Raw genomic sequence first — 12,346 nt, forward strand, 5'->3', positions numbered from 1 at the left:
GGGAGAGGGGGGGGGGAGGTGGGGAGCATTTCCCTTGGAGAAATAAAGAGATTGCACATATTGGCAGAGTAACTAGGGAGTCACCGTAGCAACGTCTTAGCCAACATCACGAGGCACACACAAAGCCTACGGCCCACCTGACCCACGCTGGGTTATGTACAGAGGACGGTGTCCTCAGAGCCACCTGGGAGACAGCACTCCCCCCCCCCACACACACTCACACACACACACAATGGGTTGGATTACTAGTCCAAATGTCAGTAGGAATGGGAGAATACATGTCAACATAAGGTGATGAAGCCCCTGGGACCAGGCACTACCGCGGCTCATCAATAATGGATATGATAGAAAACCAATGACGATAATGTTTGGGGGTTTCCGCTTCTGGAGTCAAACACACACTATTGATTTTTCCTACGCGTGGCTGGCCTATGCTTTGAGTGCATCCTGTCTTTGTGGATACTTGCATACAGAATTCACTGGGAGCGGAGGCCGGTCTGAAACAAGGACAAAGTCAAGTCCAAATGTGGTCATGGATCAGCATGATACCACTACTACTACTACTACTACTACTACTACTACTACTACTACTACTATTGAGGCCTATCATCCCATCAGGGGTCCTGAGCTGAGGCCTGGAGCCATAGACCCATTGAGCCCCGGCAATCATGAACGAGCGGGCACCAGTCCAACCCAGAGAAGCATGAGGGCTGCCTCCGCTGTGACAGATTGTAACAGATTATTTCCGCTAAAATATGGTTTAATAGGAGTAAGGCAGACGATGTCGGCCTTTGGGTGATTCCAAAAAAGAAACAATTAAAGCGGATCACCGGTGGAATGGACACAGGTCTTGTGGGGATGACAGAAGAGGAATCTCAAAGCCAAGTGATGGAGAAGCAGAGCTCAACGCAGAGGAAAGAGGAGAGACAGAAGGAGACAGAGAACCAATGACCTAGTTACACTTCTGCCTGCTCAAGACCCCGGTCTAGGTGTCCTGGAATCCTGCAATAACCTGGTGGCCTGGAGGCGGAGGTAAAATGTGCTGCTATATAAAAACAATCATGGTCTCTCAGTCTCTGGCAGCCGGTAGCAGAGGAGTAGCTGCCTTTTGAGTTGGAGGAGCATTGTGTTTCCTACCCAGTGTATCGCGAGAGCCAAGAATGCCACAGGGTCACGGCAACACCAGAGCATTACGCTACATCAACACCACCCCTAACACCCCCACCCTCCGCTGACGTCACACCCCAAAAGCACAGGACACGGCTGCAAACACAGCACACCTACTGGCTGAATACACACGCGTGCACGCACACACACACACACACACACACACACACACACACACACACACACACACACACACACACACACACACACACACACACACACACACACACACACACACACACACACACACACACACACACACACACACACACACACACACACACACACACACACCACTCTTTACCAATCCATAGACTGGGAGGAACAAACAACAAACAATGCAATTCAAAATGACAGCAGAAATACATGCTCCATACAGGTGGGCTGAAAGAAATAGGCCATCTCTTGATGCATCTTCTACATGTTGCTAACTTGAAAGAGACGCATCTGAGGATTACTGCAGCTACAGGTGAACACCGTATCCAGCCACTTGAAAGCGGAGAAGAAGACTGCATAATTTTGACAGGGGCCATCAGTAAGCTTTGATTAAACAGTGCCTAACATAAACAGACAAGTCGCACTGAGTGAACAGGGCCTTGTGTTTACTATGCATGCATGAATTGATATATTCAGAGTACCTATGAGGAAAGCTGTTATGGAGATGTGTGTAAGCCTACATAGGGTTGTCCCGTTATATCCTAGTGTGTTTTTCGCATTAAAGCAATAGGATTGTCACAGGAAGTGCCTTATATCAATCTTTAACCCTGTGGTAATATATATATATATATATTTATATATATATATATATATATATATATATATATATATATATATATATATATATATATATATATATATATATATATATATATATATATATAGTATGGAGTAATATTAACAATATTAAGAATGAACAATATTAATGCCTAGATCTTTCGCCTTGTATTTTAAGTGTTTTACAAAAGAAACGTTAAATATACCGTCCTACTTTTGCAGAAATATTAAATAGCTTTTATTATTCTTATTAATTTATTATTACCTTTAACATTATTTTATCATATGTCTCCTTCCATGTGTGTCCCAAATCCATGTATACTATCTCAAGCTAAATATAATGTGGCATAGCCTGCATGTGGAGGCATCAACTATATCTCATCTTTGATCAGCTAAGGAATAAGGTTGGTTTGTTCTCCTCTCTCCTCTGACTGCTCCTTCACACGAGCAGTCAACCCAGTCCCATAGCTCTATACAATAAGCGTAGCCTTCAACTGAACATCGTGCTGGTTCATTTGGGCTAAAAAATGCGTTATTCTGTATGGACAACAGATGAACCAGCTCCCTGATAAAGAGCCGCAGGACCAGCAGACTCTTGCTCGTCCCTTCGCTAAACCCTTCTGCACGCTCCCTACAGCCAGGTCAGTACAATCGCAATAAATAGCGCACGAAGAACAGGTGACTCACCTGAATGGTACACGTATATTCCGTATCATCCAAGAGTCTGACGGTGCAGTTGTATTCTCGTTCAAGATTCCTGATGCTGCCACTCATAAATCGGCTCAACATCTTCTCAGAAAATTGCTGGTCGGCGTTCTAGGACCAGAACAATCCACTAAACACTGCATAAATGATGTCACATTGGCCACATTCTTCGGTCACGTAAACGAGCCCCAGCTACCGATACAACCGCCGACGTGTGATGCATCTTTGTCCCATCAAGTGTGCCAATGCGAGGCTCGAATCCTAGGACGTCCCCAGATCCGCGGCATCACCCCCACCGGCGCATCACCGCTCCGCTGTTCACCAATGCAACTTTAGCTTGAGGGCGGGGCCTCTTGGTGATGGACGTCAAGAAGAACCAACCAGGGGGTGCCCTGGTCATTTGTGCACTTCATTTACAACGTATATGTTTCCAATCCAGGCCCACATGTATTAATGCATGCACATCTCAGATGTATTGGAGTTTTTACTTACTTGTATACATGGATTTTCCGCGAAACATGTAATCCAATAATTCAAAAATAATTTCAATAATTAAATTGTGTGTACATCTGGTGTGCAGTAACACAAACTAACATAAACCAGCTTGTCCATTGATGACGCCTAGTTTATTACAATATGATAGCTCTCTACGAAAAAGCAATGCAGCCCTTGGCATTCAAAGCCACCCTTAAAGGGTCGCATTATCTTCTAAATGTAAATAAGCTGTACACAAAACAAATAATTACGCAGAATATAACTAATATTATGTATACGCTCATTTGTATTCGACTGCGTGAACGCTTACTTTCCACCAACTTGAAACGGCGCATCAGCTCTATGCTACCATCTGTTGGTAAAGACTTGAATAAATTGTATTTTTGTTCCACTAAATTCTTGTCTAATACTCTTGTACTATTATCGAGCATGAATTTTAAAAAACAACAACAATAAATATGCAAAAGATGGACCCATATGCCGTGACATTGTGAATCAATGCCGTGACCCGGATTCGAACCGGGGTTGCTGCGGCCACAACGCAGAGTACTAACCACTATACGATCACGGCGAGCTACCAGGGCCGTTACAACACTGGACAGAAATAAGATAAATGAACCTAACACATAGGCAGGGCTACGTTCAGACGTAGCTGTGCATATACACATACACAAATAAAGATGCAAGATCCTGCACATTTACACACTAGACATATTTTATGTTCTTATGTTTTGCATTTGTATGGTTGTAGCAATGTATATGAGCCGAATCACAATAAGTGTAGTCTAGTCTACATTAGTGTAGGTTAAAGCCTACCTGTACGGGATACATTATACCAATAAAGGATCTTGATTCCTGAAATCTCTGAAACATTTAAATAATAAAACGGACGTCATCTTCATATACATTTATTGAACACATGCGCTAAAATCAATGTCCGTAGAACATCGATCTTGGAATACTGAAAGCAGAATTATCCGACTTAATTAACAATTGCAAATTCCAAACAGTCAAGTGAAAAAAAAATTTCTTTCACCATATTGTAGTCTCAAGACTATGCAGATTCAGACTCAGCCAAATGTTTAGTGTCTAATGTATTTATTTGCTCAGAAACGGCATATATAATACATAATATAATACACTTGTCAAAGTCCATGCACATCCCCAGCTAATGTCACACAAACAGACAGCTTTTCCCTCGTTCACATATCTTTACACGTTTATAAATATGATTATTTTCCACATATATTCCCCTATATACTAAGGAATGAAACTGAGATTGCCTCTAGCTGCACAAACTACAAAATTGACGGCAATAGAGAACGAAAGGTAGAAATTGTACTAGAGACAGACGTTTCTAGGTTATTGTTAAATTTCAGATAAATTATACCAAGAAGAAAGGAAAAAGCAAATCAAACTCCTTCCAAGCTAAAATGGAAACGACATTCATATCATTCAACTCAGATCAACTGATAAAGAGCACAAGCATTATAAATTACTTACTTCCATAACATAGAACAATACAACATAAATTAATGTTATTTAAAATCCATAAGATTCTCAAGGTAAACCTACAATGAAAACATGCATCTTAGGAGCAAGGGCTCACCTCTTATCTGACTCCCCAAATGGTGTGCCTCCCCACTATTAACAACACATTGTTAGAGACAGCTTAGACCGCTTTCAACCATTGTATTGGACCTGCGATGCTGCGATACTAGTTGTAAAAGAGCGACACTATCCTACAGAGGGTAATATTTCATTTCTCGCAGCTTGACCAACATGTGGCTATAATAGACCTTTATCACAGAGCCGTAACAGTAGGAGTGAACGTTTATCATAGGCACTGGCATGTCTCCGGACCCATCATTAACTCAATGAACTACACTTGTTTTCACTCCTTCAACACCTCTGTGATAAAGGCCTCTAGCCCTTATTCATCGTTAGCGGCAGGCTTTTGGCACCAAAACCCATTCAACAAGGCTATTTCCAATGTTCATTTTCATCATTCTCTTCTGGCTCTTTGCTCCTTGCGGCTATAACCTCCGCTTTCCTGGTGAAAGGCCGACATTGGTAATCCAAAGTCTGTTGGACTGGGGACTTGCTGCTTGAAACGTTGTCCAAACTTCTTGTGGGTGCTGCGTCAAGCATCTTGGCGGCGCCCGTATGCTGCTTCTTGTATAGTCCCCATGACGCCACTAGGGGGCGCCCTATGTCCTTCTGTTGGCTCTCTTTGAGGCGCAACTTGCTGTCCACGTGTGTATAGTGTAGGTCTACGTTAATAACCAACGAGCCCTGTCAGAATAAATACAGAAAAAAACATTCACTTGATCAGAATCTCTTGTATAGACCACAAAGTGTGTGTGTGTGTGTGTGTGTGTGTGTGTGTGTGTGTGTGTGTGTGTGTGTGTGTGTGTGTGTGTGTGTGTGTGTGTGTGTGTGTGTGTGTGTGTGTGTGTGTGTGTGGTATGTTTTAATACCTGGAGCTTTTGAAGAGAGCAAAGCCTAAGGACGCAGTCCGGGCTACCAGTATCAGACCTGATGTGTATCAGACTGTCGACCTCTGAACTACCTGGGCCGGAGAATATGTCCTCCAATGACTAAAGAGAATGATGAATTAAAGCAGTCTGTTAACATAAATAGGAGCACCATCCATATTCACTGTCAGCCAACTATATTATTACACATACATTAAAGATAAGAAGGTAAAAATCTTGCCTTACCAAAAAATGACAGTGTTCAATCTAAAGCGAGATCAGTAAATAGATAACAGTATTTTCCTACTTGTCATTGTGTCAAATTGTTTATACATATTTCATACACCCCAAGAGATGTACAAACAAACGTTACAATGTGTAGCTCGACATGAATACATACAGAGAGCATAAGGCCACAGTTAACAGCTGGACGACTCACAGGTTTGCTGGAGAGGGTTACAGAGCAGTCCTGGGTTTTCGGGCCAGTGTTCTTCACCGTTCCAAAGACAACCAAGACATTGGAGAACAGCGCAGAGAAGCTGACCTCCACCTTCACGCCGCACGGAAAGGACAGCCGCGTCTTACCTGGTAGTGCTTTAGAGAGAAAGAAACAAGACAATTACATGCAATTTATGTTTAATCTAACGGACACAATCGAGACGACAGTCTCTCGGTAATCATGGCCGGTTATTCTATGCATTGTCTAGTGGGATCCACACCAAATAGTTCTATGTAATGCAGCCTTATCTTCCATGGCGTCGGTCGCGGAGATGTGACGTCACCCGGCATGTGACGACAACTTTTAAAGAGGAAGCCCTTATTTTGAAAACGGGGGCAGTAAAGCCATTTCCACCCACAGAGCCGTACAGTCGACAACGTGCTACAGATTTCCTGTTTCATCTCAGCCCGAGCAATGAGCCGCTGTTGTGAGGAGAAGGGCCGACATCCCACACAAAACCACAACACTTCAAACGGTCTCATGCATCACACACGGGTTCAGGGTAACGAGCACAGCCTTGTCCCCGTCCGATCCTTCTGACACACTCCGAGAACACGTCATTCAATCACCCAAAAAGTTCCATTCACTGAGGCCAATCTCCCAATTGGCCTTTGTGAAATGTTTAGTGCTATATGTTATACACTTTCTTTCAGTAGATTGGATTTAGAAAGTAAAACATTTTTAACATCTTTTAAATAATAAATGAAAGGAGCCTCATTTCAGTACATTCCATCTGACTGAAAAGGCACACATCTAGATATCTCCACCAAGCTGCACGCCTCTTGTCACCTCAAAGCTATGCTGCAATGGGGCTTAGGTTACAGGAACAGAGGAATAGGGGAGCAGGTTCATAGTGTACTAGCATACCATTGGCTTGTCTCCAACAGGTGTCCCGTAGGTGGAGCTCCCGGGTGTGGCCTGTGGTCCTGATGCGGTCTGTGAGGGAGCGGGGTTCCTTCAGGGTGTGTTTGATCTCCACAGCCTGCTTCCCAGTCACCAGGGGGTCCAGACCTAAATCTGGGAGATGAAACAAAAAGACAGAAGAAGGGAATTCATGAATGCTTGCCCCTTTTTAACCGAAAGACACAGCCTGAGTGAGGAGATGAATGTCGAGCCCTACACTAGCACTAGGATAGCCTTTTGAAATAACTTATATCTTGTGGCATTCAAAACTCACTTGAATCTCCTTAAAGAAACAAACATAATATAGTGCTAACTATCTTACAGTTGGTCTCCCTCTATCTGCCCACTATCTCTCCCTCTCTGCTTCTCTCTGACACCCACATACACCCACACACTTCTGTCACAAAGTTGTGCATTCAGGGCGGCGGGGGCTGATTTGTGCGTAAGGCCAAGTGGGTGGAGAGCTGGCACCACAACCGACAGAGCAGCTGTCTGCAAGCCTCAGGTTACTTCCTGTTCTTCAGCCAATGGCGGGAACTTCCAAAGAAAGAGGTTGTATCGTGCAAAGCAGTAGCAAATGGAAACGAGGCCAACACCAAAGAAGTAAATACACTGAATTAATCTGAAATAGTCAGGTGCTATGAATCTGAAGGAAAGAATCCCCAAAGAAAGTCGTCTAATTTAGCAGCAAATCAATCTAACCTCATCCTACTGTTTGGGATCAGTTATACATAGATATAAATCACTGGAGGTTAATAGCTAATAGCTCTAGCATTTAGGATACTTCTGCCAGGTGTTAACACAGTGCAGAGTACACAGCACACAAAGCATTCACTAGTAAAATTAATTAAACTCAAATCTCACTCTGACCAAAGGGGTTGTCTACTTACTATACATCATCTCACCCTAGCCCACAGAAAAACCCCTAATGATTGTAGTGCAGCTGCTTTCTAAAGACAAACCACTTCACACAACGCCTCGCTATCTCCCTCTCATGTGACACTGCGGCTCATGTGGCCCAGAGCCAACGATTGAAGCAAGGCACTGACCTTCAGACACCTGCTCCAACACATGGGTGACCTTCCTGTTCTCCAGGATGTGCTTGTTCAGGTACTTGGTGAATATCCCGGTGCTTTTCCCTCCGTCCTGCACCTCAAAAGCCTCAGCGTCTTCACATCTGGCACAAGGAAAGAATAAGATCCATAAATAAGTCGTATGGGATGGAGGAGTCTGCATTGATGGATTGATGTTCATGTTTTTAATAATTCTACGTATGGCTTGGGAGATGTGTGTTGTTTGGTTCCTACAGGATAGGTTGACTGATCCATACTGCACTACTATGATCTGTATTCATTATTTGGGGTACTTACGTGGCATACCCATATACGGTGTTCCCGCTAGGGCCCAAGGCCATGATTTCCGATGCAGCGCACGTTTTGTTGTACCTAAAAATAAACAAAAATGTAGCTTTTAGTTCAAAGAAAATCCTACTTGTCGATGAGAAAAAATGCTACAGAGAAATCTATTTTTCCAGCCTACTTACCATTTTCTGCATGTGTCAAGTAAGACTACACTCAGAGCGGTTTGTTTCTCCTGCATTCTCAGCATGATCCTCTGAACACACACACAGTTGTCAGGCCGGTAAGGTTGCGGGGCATCCACTGCCACCAGGTAATTCCTCCCCGAGTGTTCATACCCATGGCCAGCATAGTAGAACAGTCCTGTTGCAAACAATAAGCTAACTCATCACCTTATGCTATTGTTGTACTATGAGGGCATTCTTCTTTAAACAATGACATCAGACATCATGACACATTCTATACACATGCATCAAAAAGGCCTCAGCTCAATCAGTGTATATAAATTAAAGTCCATGAAATCCATACAACATTTTATAATATTATATATTATAAAAATAGAATAATATATATATAATTAAATAAGGATATAGATAGAACTTTTCACTACATTTGAAAGTCCAACTTACCGATTTAAGAGAGTTTGTTTGCAATCATATTAACCAAACTTAACTAGGACAAATGGCCCGGGAAATAATGTTTAACCTGAGGAGATAAATATTAACTCATAGCCGCCCTATTCTGGCTTTCCTCAGCTCTCTAAAACAATAAACTATTTGAGGCCGTAAGATTAGTGGTAGCACTGGAGTAAGGGTTAGGCTTTGAGCTGGTCGTGTTTTGAGCCCCCCTACTTATATAGCATGAAGTAAACAGTGTACTTATGAGCACTGGAAACGACTGAATCATCTCCTCATTGTCAGGCAAAGACCAACATTTGTTTTCACCTCGGTAACCTGCTCACCCAGAAACATATTTAAACACAGATTAACCCCTTGTCCCAACCGTATGGCTATCACGACGCACACTATTTGTCGGTATGACAACGCTCCCTATCATCAGACGCATCGGGTGGAGCTCAAACAACAACAACGAGGAGCTGTGAGTTTCACTCACCATACACTCCGCGGTCCAGCAGGTCCAGGAACTTGTCGATAGCAGCATTCATGTCTTCCTTGGTCAGGTCTATGAGGGATACTACCCTGAAGCCCAGCTGCTGCAGCAGGTTCCCCAGTTCATGCACGTCCATAGTGGGGGCCAATAGGCCCGGGTGGTGGGCGTAGTTAAGGTTACCGATGAGCAGGGCCACTTTGTCCGTTGCTAACACAAAGAGCAAACCAGTGTTTGAGTGAAAGGGACAGGAAGGAATAATGATAGCTAACTAAAGTGTATTTCATCTTGTATTCCATAGGATTTTACCTGTGGGTGTTGGAGGATGAAGTTCATCAGTCGTAACTGAAATAACACAAAAAAAGGACTATTTGCAAATATATACATTATATGACACTCTATCACGTGTGGTTGACATGCTTTTTGAGGTTGTTTATACAGCATGATAAAAACTAAGCATAATATAAGTGGTAAGAGAAAAAGATACCAAATATTATACATTAATAAAAAAACAGAGATCTGCACTTAAACTGGTTGCACTTTTGGTTGTCATTTCCTTTTTTTAATAAATCTATAAATAGTAACTTGACTTCCTTTTTAGTGCCAAGTAGAGAAGGGGAAGTACCTCCAATCCCAAACAGTGGAAAATATTGTGCAACAGAAAAATACTAACATGATCTAAAACTAAATACTTGGAAATTGTTGGTTGAAAGTGGAAAATCTTGAGAAAGCCTGACAATGGAAAGTTGTAAGGGGATGAAAATGAAAATCTGAAGTTCCACAAAAATTCAGTCTTTGGATATGGAGACAAAATGATGAAGTGACCCGAACAGTTGGACTTGGGCTTACCTATTCTAATGTCCGCTGCTTCCGTCCACCTCTCCTCCAGCACGTTGGACACCGAGCAGAGATATGTTCCGCCGTCATCGGCTGTCGTTTGCTCCAGCTACACTCGCGACCAAAGGATCATTATCATGTTATTACTTATGACCATCATAACTAACATCAAATCTTATTATGAATTTATGTGACACGCTAGACGTTTTGAAGAACCACAACCACAGCTGTGAGTCTCGTGACACAACATCACACGTTCATAAAAACAACTTTGTAAACGGTTGTCATTTGATGACCAACAGCAGCTCTTTACCTCAAAGGTCTCGCTGTTCTTGTCCTGCAGTGGCAGTCCGTTCCTGTACCACTGGTAGTGTGGCGCGGGGGAACCGAACGCGGCGCAGCGAAGGGTGACTCTGTGGCCCACCTTGACCTTCTGGGACTGGGGGCTGATTACGATATGGGGCTCACCCTGCCATTCTCTGGGCATGCCTGTTAGGGGTGTGGGTAAAGAACAGCATAACTTAGTTGAATAATAATTAATAATTAAAAAAATAATTATACATTTTTCCATAATATTGATTTAAACCCATATATAAACCATATCACTAACTTTCGATCAAACAAACTGATATTTTTATTACGCACACACACACACACACACTTATCATATTCATATCAATTCATACCTGGCTTCACAATATCCAATACTTTCACACGGACCCAGTCACTAAAGACACAGTTGCAGAACTGGTCGTTCACACGACACACGTAGAGCTGATTCTGCTGAGCCTTCACTTTCAGGTCAGCTTGAGTGCCACCGATCACCTGAGGGAAGATGTATTTAGAATTGAGCATGCAAGTAGTGTGTAAGGTAGGCCGGTGGAGGGTTCAGACTGCTGATGGAGCCATAGTATGGTTGTAGTTTGTGGTTTGAGGATGTTGACGAGCAAATCATATTGCTTACCTCTTGTTCGTTTTCTGTAAACCACTGGTAGCTGAGGATACCTGTTCCTTCGGCACGAACACTCATAACCACTTCATAGTTTACTGGTACACAGACAGACACAGGATGGCGAACTATGGCAATATCTAAAGTGGCAGTGGAAAAAAGTTTCTGTTAACTTGAATCATATTATGTTGTTTTGAAAGGCAAATGGGTGTGGGACATATTACATTATTTATATATAGACACATACCTTTGATCATGTTTCGTAAGAGCTTCGATTTGTTTTCACTCATCACTGCATGGTCTTCTTCGTTTTGAGATACCTGCATTGCCATAATTGTTACAGGTAAAACAAAGCTCTTAAAATCTGGTTGTAAATCTTAAATTGACCTCTGGTCAATATCTGTTTTTCTTCATTTCATGAAGAATCACACACAACAGCATATATTTTGCATCATAATGATAACTTACTAAACGTCAGAAGTAAAACAGAGCATCACGACAATGTATAACGATCACAATAACAAGTTTACTTACATACCTGCCGTAAAACGATGTGCAGTGGGTATCACACGTCAAAGAAGAGCGCCTTCTTCAAAATAATCTCGACAACTTCATACCAAAAAGTAATGGTATGTTCTCTTCTGAGCCCTCCTGACATCCCTTTCCCGGAATACCAAAACAAACACCACCCACATTACCACGAAGATTGTAATAAACCAGACGCGTCGGTGACACCCAATCACATGCTTGTCACAAACTTGGAGATACGCAGAGCTACAATAAAATACTATTTATATGATGGCTACATTGAGAAAGGTGTTTGGTTTCGTTTAGGTTATAATGTAACGTAGAGAGTAAATTTAAGTTACAATCGCATGACGTTAAAAAGTCTGTTCAACGTTTACTTTGGATTTGGAAACTACATTAGAGTTATTACGGTAAACAAAAGAGAAGAAAAATACGAAATTACCGGTAAGTGGGCGTTCACTGTGTTCAGAAGGCTGAGATTTAGGCTTTGAAACCTAAGCATTTGGGCCAACTTGAGACAGGATATTCAAAACAAATTAAGCTAGAG

The 12,346-nt window shown here is 42.4% G+C and overlaps 2 protein-coding genes and 1 non-coding gene across 5 annotated transcripts in view; all 3 read right to left on the reverse strand.

Annotated features, from left to right (window-relative positions):
- frmd5a (FERM domain containing 5a) overlaps positions 1–2,947 on the reverse strand; it is a 46,960-nt gene extending 44,013 nt beyond the window's left edge. For both annotated transcript variants that reach the window (XM_030365969.1, XM_030365968.1), the window contains exon 1: positions 2,629–2,947. In XM_030365969.1, the coding sequence (XP_030221829.1) occupies positions 2,629–2,730 (102 nt within the window). In that variant the 5' untranslated portion in view covers positions 2,731–2,947. The remainder of the gene's footprint in view (positions 1–2,628) is intronic.
- Positions 2,948–3,640: 693 nt separating this feature from the next.
- trnah-gug (transfer RNA histidin (anticodon GUG)) lies at positions 3,641–3,712 on the reverse strand. Its single transcript has one exon. It is a non-coding gene; the product is annotated as a tRNA-His (tRNA).
- A 455-nt stretch (positions 3,713–4,167) lies between these two features.
- On the reverse strand, positions 4,168–11,953 carry malt3 (MALT paracaspase 3). Of its 2 annotated transcripts, none has more exons than XM_030366302.1 (15): positions 11,806–11,953; positions 11,519–11,591; positions 11,287–11,411; positions 11,009–11,147; positions 10,636–10,811; positions 10,335–10,431; positions 9,795–9,830; positions 9,492–9,695; positions 8,564–8,741; positions 8,391–8,465; positions 8,070–8,197; positions 6,985–7,134; positions 6,058–6,212; positions 5,622–5,741; positions 4,168–5,436 (listed from the first exon to the last, which is right to left on the reverse strand). In XM_030366302.1, the coding sequence occupies exons 2-15, from the start codon at positions 11,559–11,561 to the stop codon at positions 5,125–5,127; spliced, it is 1,938 nt and encodes a 645-aa protein (XP_030222162.1). In that variant the 5' UTR covers positions 11,562–11,591; positions 11,806–11,953; the 3' UTR covers positions 4,168–5,124. The 2 variants fall into 2 exon arrangements, with proteins under 2 accessions (XP_030222162.1, XP_030222160.1); XM_030366300.1 differs by having other exon boundaries at positions 11,810–11,952.
- Between the last annotated feature and the right edge of the window lie 393 nt (positions 11,954–12,346).

Source organism: Gadus morhua, chromosome 9 (genome assembly GCF_902167405.1).
Source record: "Gadus morhua chromosome 9, gadMor3.0, whole genome shotgun sequence".
Classification (NCBI taxonomy): Eukaryota; Metazoa; Chordata; class Actinopteri; order Gadiformes; family Gadidae; genus Gadus; species Gadus morhua.